This window comes from Apium graveolens, chromosome 9 (genome assembly GCF_009905375.1).
Source record: "Apium graveolens cultivar Ventura chromosome 9, ASM990537v1, whole genome shotgun sequence".
Lineage (NCBI taxonomy): Eukaryota > Viridiplantae > Streptophyta > Magnoliopsida > Apiales > Apiaceae > Apium > Apium graveolens.
The window spans coordinates 161,725,970-161,751,546 of NC_133655.1; the positions used below are offsets into that span (position 1 = coordinate 161,725,970).

The 25,577-nt window shown below is 35.5% G+C and overlaps 2 protein-coding genes across 3 annotated transcripts; both read right to left on the reverse strand.

The window, feature by feature from the left end:
- Positions 1 to 260: 260 nt before the first annotated feature.
- On the reverse strand, positions 261 to 1,222 carry LOC141684854 (ethylene-responsive transcription factor ERN1-like). Its single transcript, XM_074489990.1, has one exon. It carries the CDS (start codon positions 1,171 to 1,173, stop codon positions 439 to 441), a length of 735 nt encoding a protein of 244 aa, XP_074346091.1. The 5' UTR covers positions 1,174 to 1,222; the 3' UTR covers positions 261 to 438.
- Positions 1,223 to 12,033: 10,811 nt separating this feature from the next.
- On the reverse strand, positions 12,034 to 22,435 carry LOC141685708 (uncharacterized). 2 transcript variants are annotated; one of them, XM_074490798.1, is made up of 20 exons: positions 21,086 to 22,435; positions 20,733 to 20,936; positions 18,752 to 18,856; positions 18,599 to 18,664; positions 18,344 to 18,508; positions 18,170 to 18,244; positions 17,919 to 18,073; positions 17,426 to 17,561; positions 17,267 to 17,336; positions 17,026 to 17,153; positions 16,856 to 16,912; positions 15,583 to 15,768; positions 15,355 to 15,447; positions 15,126 to 15,211; positions 14,976 to 15,042; positions 14,824 to 14,890; positions 14,589 to 14,728; positions 13,442 to 13,533; positions 13,278 to 13,344; positions 12,034 to 12,661 (listed from the first exon to the last, which is right to left on the reverse strand). In XM_074490798.1, exons 1-20 carry the CDS (start codon positions 22,316 to 22,318, stop codon positions 12,497 to 12,499), a joined length of 3,357 nt encoding a protein of 1,118 aa, XP_074346899.1. In that variant the 5' UTR covers positions 22,319 to 22,435; the 3' UTR covers positions 12,034 to 12,496. The 2 variants fall into 2 exon arrangements, with proteins under 2 accessions (XP_074346899.1, XP_074346900.1); XM_074490799.1 differs by having other exon boundaries at positions 14,592 to 14,728; positions 21,086 to 22,433.
- Positions 22,436 to 25,577: the final 3,142 nt, after the last annotated feature.

The window sequence follows — 25,577 nt, forward strand, 5'->3', positions numbered from 1 at the left end:
CAATTTATTAAAACTGCAGGAGCAGTGCTCCGGTGGCATCAACTCTCTTTCTCCTATAGGAGATGGGGATTTGGAGCCCAAGTCAGGACAAAAGGTGGTATGAGTGTAACGCTTCTCTTTAAAACCTGTTTGATAAGAGTTTTTGTAATTTCTTTACACTGAAGTATGTCAACAGTTACCTGTTGAACTGATTTTTTTTCTTTGTTAATGAATATATCATTAGGATAAACTCTCACTAGCTATGACAGATTGACATGCGATTCACTTGTAATACAATCTTTAAGTCAAGCTGATTCTTCATCAGGATGAATGTTACCCAATCCCTAAAGCCTTAAACGACATATCTCCCTTAAATTACTAGAAACAACAGAATTTCTACTACATAATCAGATCAAAGTGCTACTGATATAATGTATTTAGATAATGAGAGCTACATTATCAACTTTGACACAGCAATGGAAGATCCCAAAAAACATCAGAGCTATAATCATGAATGTGATCCCCATACTCATTGATCGCGTAGAGTGACGCTGATATCTGCCTTTCCACCTTCATCCTGTCAAAATCCATCATCTCATTCTCATTGACGCTCCTACTTCTCTCCATCTTCAACTTATTTTCTTCGTCATATATGTTGTTCATTTCATTGTAACATGATGAATGGTCACTATGAGGATTACTCGTATCGAATCCTCCACTAAAACTGCTCAAATCTGGCTTGTATACATTATCAAAAATGTGTAAACCTTCGTCTGAGCTCCCATCGATTGGACTAGAAAGAGTACAGCTATTACTGCTACTGAGTTTAGAAGCACTAGCACAATATTGTGGGACAGTGGCTTCTATGGGGTCCTTGTGTTTCTGACTTTGGCTTTTCTTCTGATGTAGAAGGTTCCTGATTTTTAAAGAGAGAGCTGAACTAGGAGGAACATGATCCACAAAGTTGGTCCGTGTGTTGGAGCCACGAAGAAGACAGGCAGCCTCGTCATAAGCCCGACCAGCTTCCTCAGCAGTATGGAATGTACCGAGCCACATTCTGATCTTCTGACTTGTGTTCTTCATCTCTGCCACCCATTTTCCAGAGGGCCTTTGTCTCACTCCAACAAACTTGCTTTTGTTAACTGTTCTAGTCGTCTCCTTATTAATTGAAGAGGCTTGGAACTGAAGTTCCATTATATTTGTAGAGAAAAGGGAATAAAAGAGAGATTACTTAGAAGGGGTCTGACTATACACAAAATGCTGAGAAGAGGGGAGGATTTATAGATGAAGGCAGAGGCTTAAGCCCTGTCCCTGTGAATATATAAAATTTGTATTTTGGTATATGTGCCGCATGCAGTCATCAAAGCATGCTTAGTATGATACTAAATGCCACACACGTTTAGGTTCTTCAACACCCAATACATGTATGTATGGATGTATAATCAAGAAAGAGGAGTAGTCTTAAAAAATGTTATCCAACCAAATATTCTGGATTCAGCTCAACTCTCATCTGTTCACAAATCCTGATCTTCATCATATGAATATGATTATGCACAAGGTCACAACAGATATAGGGTTTTACTTGGATGTAATTTCTGTTAGAAAATTAGGATTTTAGAGCTTAATTTAATTATGTTCTTGATGTTAATCCTAAAATCTAATGATTGGAAATTGTTCAATGATATTTGAACTTAAATTTTCATGTATGGTTTTAAGAATTTTCTTAATGAAATCCATATAAAATGAGAGTTGAAAGTAGCTTGGAAAAACTTGGAAAATTTGAGAATGTTTGTCCCACATTGAAATAAATAAAGGGGGTTGTGTGTTTTATATGGTATTACCCACATGAGTAGTATACAACTACTAAGGTGTGTGATGGTCCATTGTGTTGTTGTGTGCTTCACGCGCGCCCGCCACGCACCGCACCGGGTCGGGTCGAAGGACGATTTGAGCGAATGTCTCGGCTCTCGCGTACGCGAGGCGACCTGGGCGAGGATTTTATTTATTTGAGAATTATTATTTATTTATCGGTGATTGGATTATTGGGCTGGGTTCTGAAATAGGCTAAGTAGTCTAAATATATTGAACCTGCAAATAATCTGATCTGTAACAAGTTCTGATATCAGAATCAGAACTTAAGAACTGATGAATAAAATCAGAACTTAACAAGTTCTGATATCAGAATCAGAACTTAAGTACTGATGAATAAAATCAGAACTTAACAAGTTCTGATATCAGAATCAGAACTTAAGTACTGATGAGTTAAATCAGAACTTAACTTAAGTTCTGATAATAATGTGAAAAGCTGTTACAAATAATTTAAATTCAAAAGCTGATCAGTTTTGATTTTTTCATTAATGAATTCAAAATCTGATCAGTTTTTATTTTTTATTAATGAAGCAGTTTAATTCAGACATTAAGTGTGTTGACAGTTTCATTTTTCCTCTCCTATAAATAGAGGCAAAACTGAATGAATAAAGAATACAACACACTACATTCTCATCTCTTCTCTTCAACCTCTCTGCATTTCTCTCCCACAAGAACTGAAGTGCTGATATTTTCCGGCGACTGAGGTGCTGGTCGAAGTGGAGGTTTTGTTGCTGCTGTTAACATAAACTCCGAGCTGTTTTATCCTGATGGAGATATTGCGCACATCCCAAACGCAGCAGGTAGGGGGCAATAATCTCTTCAAGAGCAGCCAGGACTTCGAGCAAGGCCTGGTGACTCAGCTGTAATCATTTTCTTGGCGTTTTGTATCTGTAAACCTTTATTTCAGTCACTGTTGAAAGCTATGGTTTCGGGTACATCTTTCTTTCTCTCTACGTTATTTCAGTTACTGATTTTGTTTACCTGCATGTTTTGTTTTGTTAACTGTGGTCTTGGCCTAAACTTGTTAAATTCTTTATACACTTGCCTCTATGTTGCTATACTTGTTAGTGAGATTCTCAACATTCTTGAAGAGATTATTGGTTATTTAGAATTTAGCATAATGGTTAACGAAAGTGAGGTTATCGTTGGTGGTGGTAGCAGTTCGGGTGTAACTGCTGGGGCCATTGATTGGACCACCTATAGTTTCCCACAGGCTGTTGAACTAACCGGTTTACCGGAGAAATTCAACGGTGGCATTGGCTTTTCTCGCTGGCAGAAAAGGATTAAGCTGTGGTTGACTATAAAGGGTCTGTGGCCGGTTGTGGAATATGAGAAACCAGTAGTGGATCAAGAGAAGGCTGACACAGTTAAGGCTTTTGCGAAGTGGGCTGAGAAGGATGGAGTGGCTAGAGCGGCCATTCTTGCGGCACTAACAAACACTTTGTTTGATGTCTATTCTTCTGATGCCTACTCTGCAAAACTCTTATGGGAGAAGCTGGACCAGACACATAATACTGACTCACAAGGTCTAGAAAAGTATTATGTGGCAAGGTTCCTCGAGTTCAAGCTGGTGGACAATAAGTCCATGACTGAGCAGGTGCATGAGTTCGAGATGATAGTGCATGCTTTGAAGGAGTCTGGAATGAATCTCCCAGAGAAGTTCAAGGTGATGAGTGTGATTGAAAAACTCCCAAAGTCTTGGGAAGAGTTCTCTCTCTCCCTGAAAAGACAGAAAGGAGAGATCACCTGGACCAACCTTATGCTGGACATCTCGGTACAAGAACAACACAAGTCCAAACAGGGACATGTGATGCCAACTGAACACGGTACCTCGAAGGTAAACATAGCAACTATAGGATAAAAGAGGAAGGCTTTTGCTAAGAAAGCTAATAGTAATAAACCTAAGAGTGACAAGGACAAGGCCAAGAAACCCCAGGCAAACAAACCATGCTGGTCTTGTGGGCAGGTTGGGCACTGGAGTAAGGACTGCCCTACGAAGAAAGCGAAGAAAACCGAGGTAGCACAAGCAAATGTTGTGCTTGGAACCGCAAGTGGGCCTGTAGTGAACATGGTTGTTGGTGAGGCTACGGCTTCTGAAACCAACGTTGACCGGTATGTATCCTACAACCCTGTGATATTTTCTACCTATCTGTCAAATGAATGGTTGATAGATACTGGAGCTAATGTACATATTTGTGCTGATATTAGTTTATTTGTATCTTATCAACAGAGTCATAGCCTGACTGTGAAGATGGGGAATGCTAGTGCTGCTCAAGTACATGGAGTTGGAAACGTGGATCTGAAGTTCCCTTCAGGATGTATTCTATCTCTGACGAGAGTGCATCATGTTCCCGACATGCGTAGAAATATAATAAGTGGAAGCTGTTTAGTTTCTAGTGGTTTTGAAATTTCGTTCAAGTGTAATAAAGTAGTTCTTATTCACACTGGTACATTCTTTGGCAAGGGTTACTTGTCAAATGGTTTATTTGTTATTAATGCGGATCCCGTTTAGGGAAGTTTGAATAATAATGTTATTCCTACTATTAATTGTATTGAATCCTCAAATATATGGCATGCTAGACTAGGTCATTTAAACTTTGGTGCTCTTAAGAACATGATGAACTTAGAGTTGATTCCAAAATATACCATAGAAAAGAATTCTAAATGTCAAGTATGTGTGTCTGCTAAACAGATAAGGAAACCTTTTCATAACGTTGTTAGGGATTCAGACTTGTTAGATTTAGTACACACTGATATTTGTGAATTTGGTGGTGTGTTGACCAAGGACCAGTTTAGATACTTCATTACTTTTATAGATGATAGTAGTAGATATTGTTATGTTTATTTACTTAGACATAAGGATGAAGCACTTAGTAAATTCATTATATATAAAACTGAAGTAGAAAAACAAACTAGTAAGTTACTTAAAAGATTGAGATCTGATAGAGGTGGTGAGTATACGAGTAATGCTTTTAATGAATTTTGTGCAAACAATGGTATAGTTCATGAAGTTACTCCACCATACACACCTGAGTCTAATGGGGTTGCTGAGCGAAAGAACAGAACATTTAAAGATATGATTAATAGTATGCTTATTAACTCTGGGTTGCCTAAATACATGTGGGGAGAGGCTCTAAATACGGCTTGCCATATTTTGAATAGAGTCCCTCTGAAACACATGGATAAAACACCCTTGGAGTTATGGAAAGGCAGGATGACTAGTCTTAAGTATCTTCGTGTGTGGGGGTGCCTTGCTAAGGTGCTTGTTCCTGAACACAAGAGAAAGAAACTAGGTCCAAAGACTGTTGACTGTATCTTTCTGGGCTATCTTGAAACCACTACAGCTATGAGATTTTTAGTGTTAAAATCTGACATAGATGGTATAGTGGCAAACACGATAGTTGAATTTCGAGATGCGACATTCTTTGAGGATGTCTACCCTATGAAGACTGGAATACCTGAAACGACTTCTGAGGAAGATCCTACTCACACATCAAGTTCTATTCCTGATCATGTGGAAAAGATGACAAATGTGGGGGCGGAACCTAGTAGTAGCTCTATTCCTAAGGAATTAGAGGAACCAAGGAGAAGTAAGCGTGCAAAAATAGTCAAGGATTTTGGAGGTGATTTCATCACTTACAATATCGAGGACGAACCTTTAACTTTCCGGCAAGCTATGGATTCTTCTGAGTCAAGGCACTGGAAGGGCGCTGTCAAGAGTGAAATTGACTCTATTGTTTCCAATGGAACATGGGAGTTGGTTGATCTCCCTCCTGGATGTTCTACTATTGGGTGCAAATGGGTCTTTAAAAGGAAGTTGAACCCTGACGGCTCAATAGATAAGTACAAAGCTAGACTGGTAGCTAAGGGTTTTAAGCAAAAGGAAGGAATTGATTATTTTGATACATACTCTCCGGTTGCAAGAATGGTAACAATCCGAATGCTTATAGCATTGGCTTCAGTCCATGGTCTTATCATTCATCAGATGGATGTAAAGACGGCTTTTCTTCATGGTGAACTTGAGGAAGAGATTTATATGGATCAGCCTGATGGATTTGTTGCATCAGGCAATGAAAGGAAAGTATGTAAGTTGATCAAGTCCATCTATGGCTTGAAACAAGCTCCCAGAGATTGGCATAGAAAGTTTGATGAAACTATATTGCCTTTCAGTTATAAGATTAATGAAAGTGATAAGTGTGTCTACACTAAAGTTAAAGGTAATGAGTGTGTTATCTTGTGCCTATATGTGGATGATATTTTATTGTTTGGAACCACTATTGAGATTATTAACGAGACTAAAGAATTCTTGAAAAGGCATTTTGAAATGAAGGATATGGGTGAGGCAAGTGTGATTCTTGGAATCAAATTGATTCAGTCCACTGAAGGAATAACCTTGACTCAATCTCATTATATAGAGAAATCTATACTTGAGAAATATGGTTATTCACAGTGTAGAATCGCTAGTACACCTTATGATTCGAAAGTTGCCCTTGTCAAGAATACTTCAGGAGTGCCTGTGTCTCAGTTAAGGTATTCTCAGATTATTGGGAGCTTGCAGTATCTTGCTAACTGTACTAGACCAGATATTTCATATTATGTGTCTAAATTGGCGAGATATACAAGCTGTCCAAAAAGAACTCATTGGGATGCTCTTGATAGAGTACTTAGATATCTAAAAGGCACAATGTACCTTAGTTTACACTACAGGAGATTTCCTGGTGTGCTTGAAGGGTACAGTGATGCAAGTTGGATAGCTAAGAAGTCTGGTTCCAATGGAGTGACTGGATACGTGTTCACCTTGGCTGGTGGAGCAATATCCTGGAAGTCAAGCAGACAGACTATTGTTACTCGGTCTACTTTTGAGGCTGAGTTGTGTGCACTTGATGCCACAGGGACGGAGGCTGAATGGTTACACGGACTTATGTCTGCAATACCTGTAGTAAGCAGACCGCTCCCTGCTATTGCTATTCACTGTGATAGTCGAACAACTATCGACAAGATTAGCAGTAAAAAGCATAATGCTAAAACTAAGAGACACATCCAAGTTAGACTCAAGTCTATAAGGGGTTTAGTGACTGATAGGATCATAGCTATAGAGTTCATAGGAACTCAGAATAATATAGCTGATCCTCTTACTAAAGGACTGGAACCTGCAGTGGTCCTTAAGTCAAGGTTGGGGATGGGATTGTCAACCCATCATAATTCATCAACAGTGGGAACCCAATACACATGAGAGGAGATCCCTCGAAGTGTATTCAATGGGTAATAACAAGCTGTAAGGATGAGTTGGTAGTACCTTTGCTACATAGATGATACTATAGTATCTGAGTCTATCCCCTGTAAACCTAGAAGGTACTGACACTGCCAGAAAAGCAAGAGTGTTAAAACTCTGAATGGGATCAAGTCATTTGACGAGATAGAGGCAGTATATCTCTGGAGATGCCCAGCTAAGCGAATGTAATTGTGTGGTCGCAATTAGAGGATAGGGTTAATCCTTGAAGCATTCGACGAACAGGATCGAGACATGACCATTAATGTCTCAAAGCCGTAGATTGGCACCATAACCTTTGACTTGTCGTCTATGGAATATGGTTATACTAAACGGATTAAGATTCAAGGTGAAACATTCCATCTGAGTCCGATAGCCATTGAAGTAGAGGAATTAGGAGGGTTCAAACCCGGAAGGGTACCGACTCTGAAAAACAAGTCATGATGGGAAATTGATCACATTTCTGTATGGATTTGTGGGGGATTGTTAGAAAATTAGGATTTTAGAGCTTAATTTAATTATGTTCTTGATGTTAATCCTAAAATCTAATGATTGGAAATTGTTCAATGATATTTGAACTTAAATTTTCATGTATGGTTTTAAGAATTTTCTTAATGAAATCCATATGAAATGAGAGTTGAAAGTAGCTTGGAAAAGCTTGGAAAATTTGAGAATGTTTGTCCCACATTGAAATAAATAAAGGGGGTTGTGTGCTTTATATGGTATTACCCACATGAGTAGTATACAACTACTAAGGTGTGTGATGGTCCATTGTGTTGTTGTGTGCTTCACGCGCACACACACACACACACGCGCGCCCGCCCCGCCACGCACCGCACCGGACCGGGTCGGGTCGAAGGGCGATTTGGGCGAATGTCTCGGCGTCTCGCGTACGCGAGGCGACCTGGGCGAGGATTTTATTTATTTGAGAATTATTATTTATTTATCGGTGATTGGATTATTGGGTTGGGTTCTGAAATAGGCTAAGTAGTCTAAATATATTGAACCTGCAAATAATCTGATCTGTAACAAGTTCTGATATTAGAATCAGAACTGATGAATAAAATCAGAACTTAACAAGTTCTGATATCAGAATCAGAACTTAAGTACTGATGAGTTAAATCAGAACTTAACTTAAGTTCTGATAATAATGTGGGTGTTAATGTGAAAAGCTGTTACAAATAATTTAAATTCAAAAGCTGATCAGTTTTGATTTTTTCATTAATGAATTCAAAATCTGATCAGTTTTTATTTTTTATTAATGAAGCAGTTTAATTCAGACATTAAGTGTGTTGACAGTTTCATTTTTCCTCTCCTATAAATAGAGGCAAAACTGAATGAATAAAGAATACAACACACTACATTCTCATCTCTTCTCTTCAACCTCTCTGCATTTCTCTCCCACAAGAACTGAAGTGCTGATATTTTCCGGCGACTGAGGTGCTGGTCGAAGTGGAGGTTTTGTTGCTGCTGTTAACATAAACTCCGAGCTGTTTTATCCTGGTGGAGATATTGCGCACATCCCAAACGCAGCAGGTAGGGGGCAATAATCTCTTCAAGAGCAGCCAGGACTTCGAGCAAGGCCTGGTGACTCAGCTGTAATCATTTTCTTGGCGTTTTGTATCTGTAAACCTTTATTTCAGTCACTGTTGAAAGCTATGATTTCGGGTACATCTTTCTTTCTCTCTACGTTATTTCAGTTACTGATTTTGTTTACCTGCATGTTTTGTTTTGTTAACTGTGGTCTTGGCCTAAACTTGTTAAATTCTTTATACACTTGCCTCTATGTTGCTATACTTGTTAGTGAGATTCTCAACAATTTCAATTTAAGGTTTTGGTATATTTAGCATTACAGCTTAATTAGGAGGAGCCCTTCTTACAAAATGAATTGCTAAAATAATTCTAACGCAAAGTTAAAAAAAGGAAAATGATATGGGTACCAAATTGGTTCCCAAAAAAGTTACAAAATACCACGTGTAAGGGTTTTATTGCCAATATGAAAATGGACCCCCACTGCATTTACATTAAAAACACCAATAAAATCATTTCATACTGTCACATCAGCCATCACACGTCATTTTATAACAATTTTTTGTACAATTTTTTGTGTCTCTAGCATTACTATTAAAAAAACATATATAAATAAATAATCCCCACATGCAAAGAAGAATATTTGATAAGGGCCAAAAAGTCAAAATTACAGTCCGTTGCAACAGCAGAATACCCGAGAAGTAGGGTGTGTTTAGTATTGTTTTTGCTGACAACAACCGCAGCTTTTCGTTTGAAAAACTGTTCGGTAAAATTCAAAAACTGTTTTTCGGAAAAGTACTTTTAACCTAAAAACTGCTGTTAAAGAAAGTAAGTCCCGCATGCTTTTAGAAAAAACTGTTTTCCAACTTTTGCGATAAGGAAATGCTGATTTCACCATCAAATCTTACCGAAAATATTATTATTTTTAATTTTTTGCATCAAAACATATACATATCAAAAAAATTACCAAACAGTCAACATCACTTTTTTCAACAAAACAACAATTTTTAACAGTAATTCCAAACAGAACCTAGGAGGAGGAGGTACCAAACGAGCCCACTCTGTTTGTATTTCAAAGTAAACAAACTAAGGTCAACCGTAAACCCCTAATTAGTTGTTGCCATCACGAAGGCCTCCTTTTACTATTACAAACTAATAGCAATTCCAACAATCTCATCCCATTCTCTTTATAAATAATATAAATATATTAGAGTAACTCCAAAAGTTGCTTGACAAACTCCTAAAAAAATTATTATAATATAAACTCTTTAGTCATTTAACATGATTCAAATCCAAAAATCCTCCTCAGCTTCTCTCTATTTAATTTTAAAATAGTTATATATACTGTAGGCAAGTCTGTTACATCAAATGAGATGGAATGGTGGCAACATATTAGAGGGATACAATAATATATCCAAGTATAAAATTCTTTAGGAGGCCTTACACGCTCCTCAGTAAAAAGGAAGGGTTTGAAGATCTTAAATTTGTAGGGAGGGTTTAGGAGAGTTTTGGAGCTGTTTTTTGTGTTGTTTTTGTCAAAATATAACTTAAGAGGGGGATTGAGAGGCCTTTGGAGTTGCTCTTAGCTCTTAACTATTTAGGAGCCAATTTTACTCATTTTCTCCAACAATCCTCCTTAAACTCAATCCCTATTCATTTTTTAGTAGTTAAGTACATATACACATAAACAAAATTAATCATATTGAATACATTGGTGAAGAGATAAATTATTATTTAACTAATTTAGGAGGGAGTATCACTCCTCATTGTTGAGTAAGTATTTGAAGATTTTTAAATTTTGAGAAGTGCTTAGGAGCTTGTTGAAGATGATTTTGAAGTTCATTTCTTTAAACTTTGATTTAGAGCATATGCACGGGTAACGGGTAACATTGAAAAAGCAATTCATGAGTTTTATTGATGGTTCAGTGTAAAAGTGTAAAAGTATTGATTCATTACTCCCTCCATCAAATTTCAATGGACTTGCTGATGGCCATCAATTAGTGGGGCCTCATTATTTAAATTACTTTTATTTGTTTTACTGATAGTTTTTCTACTATTTTAGTTCAATACACACGCATATATATTTTGTGTTTTATATAAATATATATACATATTTAATAAAATGGGTACAATTATGTATTTCTGGGACTCGACAATTTATTGATCCAATTATCGGTCGATATTCAAACTAATATAATTTAAGGGGGGAGAATTCATTCTCTTAGTTTTAAAGAATGGAAGTAATTTTGAGATGACTATAAATTTATAAAAATATGTTATTTATAAAGATTTTTCTATCTATAAAATTAAATCAAGACACATGTCAGAATATGGTTCAATAAAAATTTATCCGAACATCTAAAATTATCGACAATTTTATCAAGAATATCTTTATGTACATAATAGATATTTAATCTATTTAATCGATTATCAACAATTATTTTCGAGAATATTATTTGTGGGACCGTTACATAATAGATATTTAATCTATTTTATTAAGTAAAATAGCTAATATTATGTACTTTTTATTTGATAAATAGTAATTGATGAATTGATGGAGTTTTATGGCTGTATAGAATTTATGAAAAAAGTTAATTTTAGGTGAATAGTAATCAGCGCCGTTGATTCAATTAAACGGGTACATATGCTCTTAGGAGCATGATTTAAGTTGTTGGAGTTGCTCTAATGATGTTGTATTTATTGACACATTTTCAAGCCCAAGTTCTGTCATGCCACTTGCCGCCTATCTGCTATGCCACCACTCAAATTCCAATACATAAACTTTTCAACTACGAGGGTTCACATATATATATTTTTAAACTAAACAAATATTTAACCACTTAATTATATTGTACTATTGGAGAAGATGTGTTGCACATAAACCATCTTTATCATAGCTCTGTCAGATGACCCGTAGCAGTCTTCCACGACATAAGTTACCAGGATATAACAGACCACAACTTCACTGCCTATCAAATAACAATCTAGTTCAACAATATTTACCATTTTCATCTATTGCTCAGCTAACAGTATCCTCTCAGCAAAAGTAGCTCGTCAATTTTTTATTTTTTTTAAAAAAATTGATTTTAGATTGTCCCAATCAACCTTTACATTACAGAATAAGCCAACATGCGTTAATTACAGGATTCTAATATATGCTATAAAGTACAAAAGCATCTGCACAAACTCCCAATTTGTATATATCAAAACATAACATTTTAAATGACTTCAGCAAGCCTGTTGACACTACATCACTGGCACAAAACATGTTTCCATTTATTCATGAACTCTGATCATGTACATTGCATACTCTTGTATATGAATTAATAACAATTCTTTCCAAAAATAAATAAATTAATAACAATATTAAAAAAAACAATTGTAAATAGGCAGGCCAAATATCACTTTAACATTGAAACACCAACATTCAGTCTATATATTGAGTGACAAAAGAATCAAGGTGTACTGATATATTATTTTACAAGTTCGGCAAAGAAAAAGACATTTTCGATCAAAACTTCAACAACAATTTATCTGCTCGACAATCTAAAACCTCAAGGCACGAGCCAACAAAACCTCACAAGTCACAAAACCATATATAGTTGCAGCTCCTTTTTTGGATGATGCATGACTGCAATAGAGCACACCATCAATTTACACATGCTACAAAACCGGTGGGGATGACATTTACATTCAACCAAACAACCAACAATAGGTTGGGGCACATGAAAAAAATTGAATGTGTGAAACACCTTGTGATAAAGAATGGATAACCAAATGGACTGAACAAACCACTTTTCTTCCCCATTAAATAATGAGTGGCTCAATAGTCAATACAGTAACAACTTGTTATGATGAGAGCATAGACTGCAATGCTAGCTGTTGCTGGGGCTGCAAAGATGACCATATTACAGTCAACATGTCTGCTGGCAGCGTCTGTTGAAACTGTCTCAGTAAATTAATCATTCGGCTAGCAGTTTGTTCAGTTGCAAGATCCTTGCCAGCACATAGAACCTACAGCATAAGACGTTTTATATCATTAATGAGGGGGCAAAAGTTAATTGCAACAGATACAAAAAATACATCCTATATGAGATAAACAGAAAAATTATTACCAAATTTATCAAGTCATAAAACTTCAGTTAGTAAACACGAAAAATGACATTTGCTCATAGTACTAGGCCAGTCCACTTTTGTTATTGAACCTACTTAGTAATTATATTTCCAGCTAAATAACCCAACCTAATAGAAATTATCAATCTTGCACAACGCTGTGTCCAATCAATTACCTGCACTTGCTTATATTGTTAAAAACTTTTAAGATAAAAAAATTACATGTGAGTAAATACAGTTGGAGTATTCAAAAGAATCTAGTTGTGCTTGCTTGTACTCGATTTTCATTATTTTTTTTCATCAAGTAACATAATGCCAGTAATATAGCGCTACGATACTTTAAACTAAATTAAGAACAATTTTTTGAAATAGGTGTTGCCCTCATTTTTACCAACATTTATATTTGAAGTGTCGGTGGCATTATTGGGACTACTTATCCCCCTTTCTGTATCTTCTTTTTATTTATCACAAGGTCCTGTTGACTTGGACCAAAAGGAAAAATATATTGAATGCTCACCTCAGCAAATACTGATACTATTTTAGGGGTATGCTGATAGTTGGGACCCAGAAGCTCTTTATCTGACCTGCAGCAAGAAAATCAAAGTAACTCACAAGGTGGGATATACTTCTAACATACAACAAACCAGAACTAAGATTAAAGAGGCCTCGAATGCCTCATACCTTTCTATCATTGAACAAAGCTGGTCATGGACAACTTTTGCCTCGATGAGATCACCTTTTAGTGGCAAGCAGCTTAACCAGGCAGGAAGCACCTACCAAAAACAAAGAACAATTACAATCTGAAGGAATTTCATGAAATATAAGATAATGCTCAAGTAAAAAAAATTGTACATTTAAAATATCAAACATCAGAATCACATAGAAAATATTAATAGGAAAATCATTAGACACAAGAACAACAATGACAAAAAGATTGTAAGCAATTTGGTTTTACACATTAAGCATGCATGATTTAGCAATTTAACTATAAGCCTGCAGAACGAGAAATATTCTTGAGTTTAAAAAGAAAAAAATATTCTACATCGCGATCACAATGAATGGATAATAATATAGATACTAGTCTTGGTGATTGACTACCCCAAAATCTTTGTCGGGAAAAGCCACAACAGACCTCATCCTTTTTACACTCCCTCTTGCTCTAAAAGGCGGATTGAAGAGTGGAACACTAGCAGCCCATGAGAATAACCTTAGTGTCAACTTAAATATTTGAGAATATTGGGATTTGGGACTACCAGACTAAAATAACCGAACAATATGTTTACCTGAACTCCAATACAATGTTATCAACCTTATGGTGTTGGGGAATGCCACTTAATGGTAAAATAAGTCTTTAACATTGACAAACTGCGTAAAGCCATACATCTACAAACAACTTCAGGACTCCATTTTAACCACAAAATGAATGTGCTTTCATCCAAAACTAACTAATCTTTTAGGGAAAGGGGTAGTATCTGTTACTGAATGAATAATAATAGAACATTATAGATGTGTTGCACTGACCAAGAGTTAGTATTCAGTTGGAAAAGTATACTACAAAAAGTTCAACAGGTTTCTTCAGTTCTACCACATATTTACACTAAAAGTGAAGTGTCAAACATGATAACATCGTCCAATTCCAATATCAAACACAGTACTTAACATACAACTGAAGGCTTCTCGATAAAATATCATGGCATGGCTACATATTATTTTTGTGAAAGTAGAACAAAAAACAAGAGAAGTGTTCTTTTAACTAGTCCACAAAAATTTTAAAATATAGAGAAAATACTGGCTGTAGATTGAAGTAATCTTGGTATGATGTCAGAACTACCTGAGTGGAGTCAATACTATCACGATGAAAATGGCAGATTTTTCCCAAAGCAGAAACAGCATTGTCGTACGCCATTACATTATCTGATTGCAGAGCATTTGGGTGCCTTATCACAGCATTTAATCTCGATAAAGCCTCTGAAAAAGGTGCAAACACGAGTGGAAAATAAATAAGGATCCATCAGAAACACTACACAGAAAGTCCGGTACCAAGCATTAGGAAAGTAGAATACCCCCAACAAGTGGTTTAAAGACAGAATCGCCATATTCTGCACAAACCCCAAGTCCATATACAGCTGCCTGATACAATGGAAAAAACTAGTTACAGTGTGAACATATTCCATTAGCAACTAAAAGCAATACAACTGCATATAATTATGCATACCTGTCTAACATCAGGATTTTGATCATTGCTAGCTTCTAGAAGGAAAGGAAGATATGTTTCATAATACCTGACATGAACAGAGATCAGAGATAACTGTCATGCTGATAATTTCCTAGAACTAACAGTATCTAAGGGGCAAAGTCTGCATACTTTAGAGCTGCTTCACGGCATTGTTCAGCAACATCGTCAAAAATACAAATTGCTATCCTCCTCTCTTCTGCTGTTTTGTCCATTCCCTGCAAAGGCGAGCACATGAAGAACGCCATCAATACAGTTGATGCTATCAATACAGTTGATTTGCCCCAGTTTTGACAAGTTCTATAAGAAAATAAAACAGAAAACCTTAAGCCGCCGACTGTAAACTGGTCTCAAAACTTACCCACATAGGCAATAGATATGATGATAGCTCATCAAAGAAAGGTAAAAAGGAGGCTTTGAATGTCTTGATCAAAGTTCCCAAAATTTCACCAACCTAAGCACATGAAGTTTATTACAATGTATATCATTATTCATGCACAAATAATGATAAATGTCGATGATTGAAAAGACTTGTTATTATTGCTAGTTAGGGTTCGTGTGTGAAAATGTTAATAGTTAAAAAACAAACTTGGTCAAAAACTTCTTCCTCTTGCTCATTCTCCTCATTGAGCAACTCTCCCTCCTCAGCATCGAAGTCTTCCGCATTAGCTCTATCCGCCCTTTCCTTTTTCCTACTTGAACTTGCTGTTATAACCTGTTTTATCTCATCCACAATGCTTTTCACTTGGCTCTCATCCAGGATTTGACCAGAGATCTGATTTAATCACATAAACACACTAAATTTTGTACAACAAATAGAAATAAAGTGGAAACTGCTTAACAAAATAGCAAGTACTACTATACAAGCAATCAAGAGCTTGAAAAGTGAAGATGTGAAACCAAGACTTGTCAGTATATTAGTAAATCCTCCAAAACGGGTTAAAAAAATTCGGTCATTATTAGTAGATCAATAACGAATGTATTTCAAATAGATTAGTATAAAAATATTATAAGGAGTTGATAGAGTACAAGATGATTATCAAAAATTCAATAAGATTTCAATCTCTATAGTGAGGATAAATTTTTAAAATAATTTCAAATAGTAGATTAGTATTAGAAAATTATTTCAAGTCAATGGAGTCCAACATTATCAAAATTTCAGTAGGATATTCAATCTCCATAATAAGGATAGGCTTTTTAATTTTAGAAAGTAGAATATTTGATCCTAGTTATCAATTCCTTTCTCTCTAGCCTATACTGGTTATCACTTATCAATAGCAATTCTGCTGAAAACTGATGCCAGTAATATGAAGATTAGGCTACAGGCACATAAACTTGGAATCAATTTGGCAAAGAAAAGAACACCTAGATTTAGCCAAATAATCAGATACGCAGTGCTCAAAACTTTATATATTACATTTGGAAAAAATTAGCTCTACATATAGAGTACAGTTTAAAATTTAAGAAATAAATCATAGCTCCTTCTCAAATTCATATGTTCTTTACATTGTTCGAATTTTATCGCATACAAGAAGATCCAAGACTCCTGATATCAAGAAAGTTGATTCGAAAGAGTACAACGCACATGCTACCATCTGAAGTAGAGGTATGGGAAACACCAATGGAAAAGAAAAAAAATAAAATTTAAAGCGCAGAGGAAAAAAAATTCAAGATCATGACCCCCATGAATATGAAACCAAGAAGCGTAAGCACCAATTTCCCACATTTATAAGCAGTTTAATTGTAGTTCATCATCAGTAATCCATATCCAAGGTTGTTCTCTTAACAACCCTTGTTATTTTCATGTTACACAACTTAAACAATATTTTATAATGTTTATACACGGTTGCAAATCAACTAACCTGAACGCATTCATTTAATGCATCCAACATACTTGCACAAATTTCTGTATCAGGTTCCTGCAGTACGGCAGTTGACACAGGTTAGTAATGGGAAAATGAGTATCGCATTCTCCAAATATAAAAATTAGTAGCCAAAGATAAAACTCTCAGGAACTACAAACAACCAACACCTTATGTAAAGCTTCAACCAGGGCTGGTATAATGTAATCAGACAATTGCTTCAAATAAGACTCATTTCTACCCTGAGCAAGTCCTTTCTCTAAGGCTAATTTTGCAGAACGCAATAGCTCCGGCATGGCTAGACACAGATATATACATATGTGTGTTAGACCGCGAGATATATACTTAAATGTCCACATAAATAGAAATTACTCATTAAAAATCAAAAAGTACGGATATGCGTATATGAACCTGAAACAGCTGCTTTTCGAACTTCTTCATGAAAATAGAACTTAAGGAGCGGTACCAAAGTTGGGGCAACCTGTAACATTCATATACAGCAAATAAAACAAAGCTTCACAAACAGGAAACTTAAATGATGAAAAATCTATAAATCTTCTCAATAACAACCTGATCAATCCATGGATAAAATCCCTCCTTGAGCTCATCAGCATAGCAACATAGCATATTACAAGCTGTTGCTTTCTCCTCAAGAACACTAGTCTTTATCCCGATTCTTTTATCACCCAGGGTTATTGTCTCCATGCTGCAAATAATAAGTAGAACTAAGACACTCTTTCAACAGCACAATTAAACTACTTTGTACAAGTTAAATGCAAAACAAAGATTCATATTTCTGAAAGAAAAAGGTGATAACACGTGAAAAGGGGGGACCAGACAATTACATAACTTGCTTAGACAATTTACAACGACAAAAAACTTAAAATATATGGAACAAAACAGCAAAACAATACAATATATTTGCCCACCATAAAAGATGGGTAATGTATACAAAAAGACCAAATTTCTATACAATAACATACAATTAGGACAAGTTGCAATATGCTTAACATATGAAACTCAGGGTCCACGAGTATGTATCATTTAAAGTATGACAACAAACCTTTCATCATCAGATTCGTCAATTGCATCATCTGAATCCGCAGATGTAATAACTACATCAGGTTTCAGTTGAGCAGACAGAAGCAGAGGAGGCATGACCACACTCATATAAGGAAGAAAATCCTGCCCCAAGCACTTGCAAAGTCTTGCCCATGCCTGTAAAGGAAGGAAATTACTTCCCAGTCACCATGACGAATATTTTTATATATATTATATATCTTTAACTTGGTAATAATCATAAAATAGACATGCCTGCAGCATGTAGCTTGTAGTAGGGTCATCCGTCTCCAGTTGAGATCCTTGTAACGACATAAGCACGTCCATCACCTTGTATTCACCAGTATAATAAGAATTTGGAGACAAAATCTTTTTCAAAGTTGCTAATTTTTACCTATAAGTAAATATTAAAAAAACAAAAACAAATACCTGCTTTGCGTCATCTCGGAACTTGTCCTTTCCAACAGCCATTCCGACCAGACTAATGCACTCCATTGCTTTTGCGCGAAGCATGCGGTTGGATTTGTCATTTGCATTTACTAGAATAGCTTTCAAGTAAGGCATTACTGCATCATAATATTTTTGAAATTGCTCCTATTGACAAACCACACATCAGAAAGTTACCCAAAACAAACACATATTCTAAATCTCTAGCTGTATATCATGCCATATTATACTACATACCTGAGATGAGTCGGCAACAGAGGCAAGAGCAGTCAAGGACCCCTCTTGTACCATTTGCTTACCATTCTGTTTAACAAACAGTAGTAAATATTACCAAAAGGTGTCATTATCAGTATAAAACTCATGATAGCTTTTGGCTCGGGTGTCACATACCTGTAGAAGCACAAGCAGCTTGCTCACTATCCCATCCAAGTAAGGCGTTAGTATATCTGGGGTACAATTCTCGCTAAAGTTCAGCACAGCTGAAGCTGCATGTGCCTGGGAGAGCAATCAAATTTTGAATGACTAAAAATATGGAAAAAAGACTGCTGAACTAAAACCAAAACAATATAAAACACCAAAGAATTTAACTAAACTTCTCCGTCCTGAATATTGCTTAAATAAAAGACTGCTGAACCAAAACCAAAATAAAACACCATTTGAGAATTTCATCAGTGACTGCTCAGTGGTCACCATAAAGTTATACAGTCAACAGACATTATTGTTAAACAAATGAGCTGCCCAAAAGAGAATTTAGATGCATACAAATATGAGGACCTGAATTGTTTTTATATTTCTTAAATTGTAACATATTTAACACAATAAAGATTATTATAACAACCCAGGGGTCTTCTCTAAAACAGACTCTAAGAGTACATATCACATTAACCGGGATGCCACCGATTCTGTGTTTCCAAATGGGTCATACTAATATGTTTGGATTGGGAAAAAAGGCTATAAAAATACAAAAATACTACTAAATTAATATGACTGAATCATCATACCTTTTACATAGTGGATTACAACATCTTACGCATCTAAAATCTACTTAATTATTCAATATAAGATATATATATATACACACACACACAGTATTTATATATAGACACATGTGGGGAAGCAGCATTTTTCCTTCTCAAACTAGACTCAGGGCAAGTCTCATTGCTTCTTGATTAAGCTCTAAATTGCTCAAGGAAAGACTAATTGTTATGAAGGATACCTACGAACAGTGAACACCTATCTGCTGAAAGTTTCTGCCATTAAAGGTCTAAAGCTCTCTACAAATATTGGTATTTATTTTTTAAAATTTCCTTGCTTTTTCAGACGATGAATGCAGGGCCAATTTTTGCTCTCCCAAGATCTCCCTCAGTAGACCCAAAACCACAAATGCTTAATTTTGTCATAAAGAAAGGAAAGGAAAAAGGGAAGGGACCTTCAACTTTCAGATGTGTCAAACTAGATGGGGAGGAGAATAGCGGAAGGATGTGTTACAATTTCGCATCTTACATGCTATAATCATAAATAGCACTTGTAACAAATGTTTCCTAACCTGACCTCATTTCAAGAAATTTTGATGTAAAATAACATTCAAAATAATGTATTGGTGCAGAATTGATGCATGAAGTTAGTGACAAATTTGCTATCACAAATTTTTGAAATGCCTAGAACCTAATAAATCCGTTTAGTTATTAATATGCCACCAACTTCAGTCAATATAGAATGTAGGTTCATTTCATCAAGAAAAAACACAATAACATATTGACATGAAAACTTTACAATGTTCTTGGTGTAGAAAAGTCTATTCTGCTGAGAAGATCAACTAAAAAGAAACTTGCACATAAGTTTGCTCTTTATTTTCTGGTCAAAATAACTACACCTTCCATCCAGAAATATTAGTCTCTTTTGAAGAATTTTTTATCCCATAATAGTTGTCCATCTCTTCACCCAATGCAAATTTATGAACAAATTTTCAAATTTACCCTCTTGTTTTTGTCATTTACAATGCAACTCTACTCCACTTGTACATACAACTAATGGAATAAATCAGGGTACCACATCAAAAATACTATTCAACTAACTATACTTAATATGCATTATTTATTCAAAAGAGACTAGCAAAATGGGATGGAGGGAGTAATAATACATCAATCTGGAGGGTATATTCCCTCCTCCCCGCAACTAGTTCAATAAATCAGAATGCGAAAGAAAATCATACAGCAAAGAAACAGATCAAAAACTATTAAACCCACGGCCTAATAATTATAAAAGAAGACAAAACTGGTTCTGTCAATTGTAGATAACAATATGTTGCAATGAGTAGGTAACATAAAAGGAAAATGATAGTTGCTGAAATTAAATGCTTAAACCAACAAACCTGAACACGTGGATTCTGGAAATCGTCCATCGCTGCAGCTAGTGATGGAAGCACCCTTTGATGGTACTGAACCTGCAGGTCTGGTCCCAAATCAGTAGACAACTGTCCAATCGCATTAATAGCAGCCCACCTTACTCGAGGATGGGGATCTTGAAAAGAATTTAAAACCATGGCCACTACTTGTTCCAAATTTTTTATCATCACCTGCAAGAATATTATATTATTACTCACTTTGTTGCTTTCAAACACACCAAACTAAATGCAAATAGATAAATAAACATCCTATTAGGGTCAACACATTGAAAACACAAATAATTAAAAGTATGTTTGTCAAGTGAGTAACTGCAAACTACCTTCGAGCATCCTTCCGCAATTTGTGCAAGAGCAATCAATGCAGCATGATGTTTCTGCCATTCCGGCGCAGCCAAATAAGCGGGCAACTGATCTGATGCAACAGGAACAATAGTATTTCCACCTAAAGCAATGGCCAAACGATCCAAACACTCCTGTCCAACACTGTAATTACTAGACTCCCCAGCATCTTCATCCTCAGTATCAGCAGTATGCCATTCCGGAACATCTTCAATATCTAACAACATATTCATCAAAATCGTGAATAACCTACTAATAAACTGGGGCAATTTCCTCATCATTCCAGGAGCCCTCTCTCTAGCCTCTGCAAGAGTAATCACAAACTCAATAGCCAAATGTCGTGTCCCCTCTTCAAGAGTCTCCGCCTCAGCAATCTGCAACATAGAACCCACAACTTCCACCAACTGCCTCCTCAAAAACCTAGGCTCTGTCCCTGCCAACTCAATCAACAACTCCAACGCTTCCTGCGCCGTAACCTCCTGTCCCCCATTCAACGCCTCCGTCAACGTCTTCATCATCACCGGCAACAAATCCTGAAACCTATCCCTATCCGACGTCGACAAACACTGAATAAAATTAATAACTGCACTCAACGCCGCAATCCTAACATCAAAACTCCCAGACGAAGTCAAACACTGTAAAAACACATCATGTAAACTCTTGACATAGGGCACAAGCATCTCCCCAATATACTGAGCCAACTGCGCAAATATCAAAAACGCACTCTCCTGTAACCTAACATTCTCACTAGAGACACACTGAAACATAAACGGCAACAACTCCGGCCATCCGTTCTCACTCAAAATACTCGAGGCAAGTTCAGAAACAGTGTCGCACAATTTCTTAATAATAGTCTTAACTTCCTCCTTCTGAACACAAGTAATCAACACACTCTTAACCTCTAATTGAGTAGCTACTAACAAATTATTCCATAAAAAGGAATCGTTTTCGCGAGTCAACTGTTTTCGAAGCAGAATAGCAGACATAGCTCGGGCCTCGACATGAGGAGAACACTGAAGCATAAAAGCAAGCTTACGAATAAGATTATTAGGATCAAATTGCTTACAGAGATTGAATAAAAGCTCGGCTTGAGATCTCTGCTCATTAGAAGAAGCCATTAAGTGAGAAATTAGGGTTTCGAATTGAGCGCCATCGGGACCGAGAATCGCCGCTACTTGCGCTTGCTGAATCGGATTCATGTTCGCACCGTCCATCGCCGCCGCCGATTCAAGAGTCTCGATGCTGATATGTGTATGTATGTATGTATAAGTGTGAATGATTGGGGGAGGAATGAGGAGGTTTATGAGATATTTAAGGGTCTGTTTGGACGCTAAAGTAGGGTAATAGCTGTGATTTTAGGGCAGATTTGGATTGGATTTCTTTTTTATTATTTTTTTCTATTTTGTTTCCTTTTTACTTTTAGGAGTTTTTGACTCGGCGGGAAAGTTTTAATCATGTTTGGAGGCAAAATTGGAATGATTGTGATTTCATCACTTTGTTCATGATTTTGTTGTATGTAATAACCAAGATTGGGTTTATTTTTGTTAATGATATTTTGAGGTTTTATTTAAGAAATTAATATTTTTATATCATTTTCTGAAACTATGGTTTTAAAACAAGAAGTCAGCAGAGCTTATTGTTAGTTCTTTTTTATTAAGGTTACTGTCGGTGTATGGCAATTTATACCGATTTGTTGAATACCCGAATCGTATTTATCCGATTGGGTGTTTCAAATCCTAATATTTCGGGTTTGAGTTTGGAATTTTCGGTTCGGGTTTGGGTTTAAACAATATCGTTTTGAACCGGACACGGAAATTCAAAATCCGTTTTGAATCTATAACTCGAATTCGACCTGAAACCCGTATTAATATATAAATAATAATATATTTATCATGACTTTAATTGAACCAAAACTTTTAAAAATAATTCTATACTTTTCTTTAAACTAATAATTATTATAAACAAATTTCATGTTTTGACACTTGAAATTATATATATAGTTGAAGGATTTGTCTAGTGTGTACTCGTGAACACACTCTAACTACTAAATTTCGTGCATTTTTGATGATTTTGCACAATGTGATTGGTTGACATTTTTGTGCATTCAGGAGGTTTATCATTATTAATGAGAAGAAGTCAATCAAATTTGATCACCTAACTTATTAATATAAGTTCTTAAGCACACATTGTACAACACGATAGTTAAAAACCTCGTTAAAAAATGATATCACGAGTAAGGAAAATGTCCATGATAAACTCTCAATTATCATTGCTCTTGTCATGTTTATCTTGTGTAAAGACAATATTTGTTTTTGTCAAGATTACTAATTCATGTTGACTAGTAAGTAAAAAAAATCCAGTATAACCCTTGTTCGAGTTACACAAATAGGTAACTATTATTGTTTTAATGACTTCGGGTTTCGGCTGAACCTGAACCATTCGGGTTTTCACCAAGTTCGTATTAAGTAAGATAAATGAAAACAGGTTCGAGTTTGGTATTTGCAACACTCATTTCGACCGATTTGTTTGTCATCCCCAGTTACTATTTGTTGTGCAATACATGCATGTACAATAATAAGACTAAGTCACATTGACAGTCTTAAGATTTAGTTGTTTGATAGTCAATTTTGTATTTTGTATTGTATATCTTGAGTCTGTTAAATGGTTAGAAGATCAGACTAGGAAATTTTTCTGTGAACATATTCAAGTTAAAAATTAAACTCTAGAAGAAGATCAAGGCATGATCACGCCTCAGAGAAAAGTATAGATGCTTGTGATTAAATGTGTTAAGTTGTTAAACCCTAACTGTTATGTGCTATGTGTTGGTTGTTTTGATCCAAACGTGTTTTGGATATTTATTGAGCGTTTTATCGTCAGTTATATATATTATATCAAAACCTGTACAGCTCAAAACTATGTTTTAAAAGCCCATATTTCAAACAAAATCATTGGCTCTATTTTATTAAAAATGCCCTATACCATATCGCTATTCTGAACCCCTAGACGTTTTACAAATTGACCTTTTTCGCGAAAAACGACTTTTTCGGACCCCTTCGGTTATCAAAAACCCCACAAAAATTATATTTTTATTTTTATATGATCATAAAATTATCATATATCATTTTTCTTTGTATTTTTGTAATTTTTACAATTTTTGGGAATTTTTAGTATTTATTTAGTATTTATTGGATATTTAAAAATTCAATATTAATACCCAAAAATTATAAAAATTGGGGCCAAATATTTTTATTAGGAGTGTAATTAGACCCTTAATTTTACTTAGGGGTATTATTTTCATAAATATAAATACCTGATTTATTAGTAATTAAATCAGTTAATTATACTTAAAAATCAGAAAATAAAAAGAAAATCAGAAAAGGAATTAGGGTTAGGATTTTTGGTGAAGAACAGGGCAGCAGAATCAATCGTGAATTTGAAGGTGATTCCGGAGTCCAAATCGTTCATGTAAGTAGTCAAATTGAAGCTGATAATTCGTAGTTTATGATTATGTCAACGTTTTTGTTGATTGATTTCTTGATTTTTGATTTGTAATTTCGGGTTTAATCTTTGAATTCGGGTTTTGATTTCTGTTGATTGTTTGATGATTCTGTTAGCATAGTCATGTAGATCGTCGTTTTTCCTGTCGTTTGGTACCGGGTTTGTGATTGCTGGAGTCCGTTTCGAGCTCGCCGGAGTTTAGCCGCCGCCGCCGTGTTCATCGCGTTTCCGGCCGTTGTGGTCGACGAAAACGAAGGAGAAAGGCTGGGGGGACGTCGTGGTATTGCTGTGCTTCGAAACCACAGAAGAATCGAGCCTGGAATCAAGCGTTTCGTGCTCACCGGAATCAAACGCCGGCGTCGGGTTCTGGGTTTTTGGCCGGTGTTCTTCCCGACCCGTTTGGGTTGGGGACGACCCGGTTTCGACCCGGGTTTGATCCTTGCAACCCAAAACCTGTTCCTGATTTTGTGTTTCTGATTAAATTAATGATTTATTTATATTTTAGTAATTAAAAATCAGTTTTTATAATTCTAATAATTAATTAAAAATTAGTTTTATATTCTGAAAAATAGTATTTATAATTTCTGAATTATTTTATTAAATTATAAATTCGAATTTATTTATTTAATTAATTATTTAATTATTTATCTAATTATTTATTAATTATCTAATTAATTAATAATTGGGTAATTAATTAATAATTAGGTAATTAATTAGTAAATAAGGATTAGAAATAATTAAGTGAGGTGATTAATAATCTAATAATTAGTTAATAGTGCGAATAATGATTCGATAATTAGAATTATTATTCGAGCGTTAGTTATTCGAATAATATTGTGATAATCGTATAAATAGTTATCGGTAATTATCTGTTTAGCGAATCGTATGAGTTTCAATAATAATAGAATAGTTCGATAATTAGGCGAGAATCGCGAGTAGCTCGTAGTTATACGAGTGATTAATCGTTAAGTGATT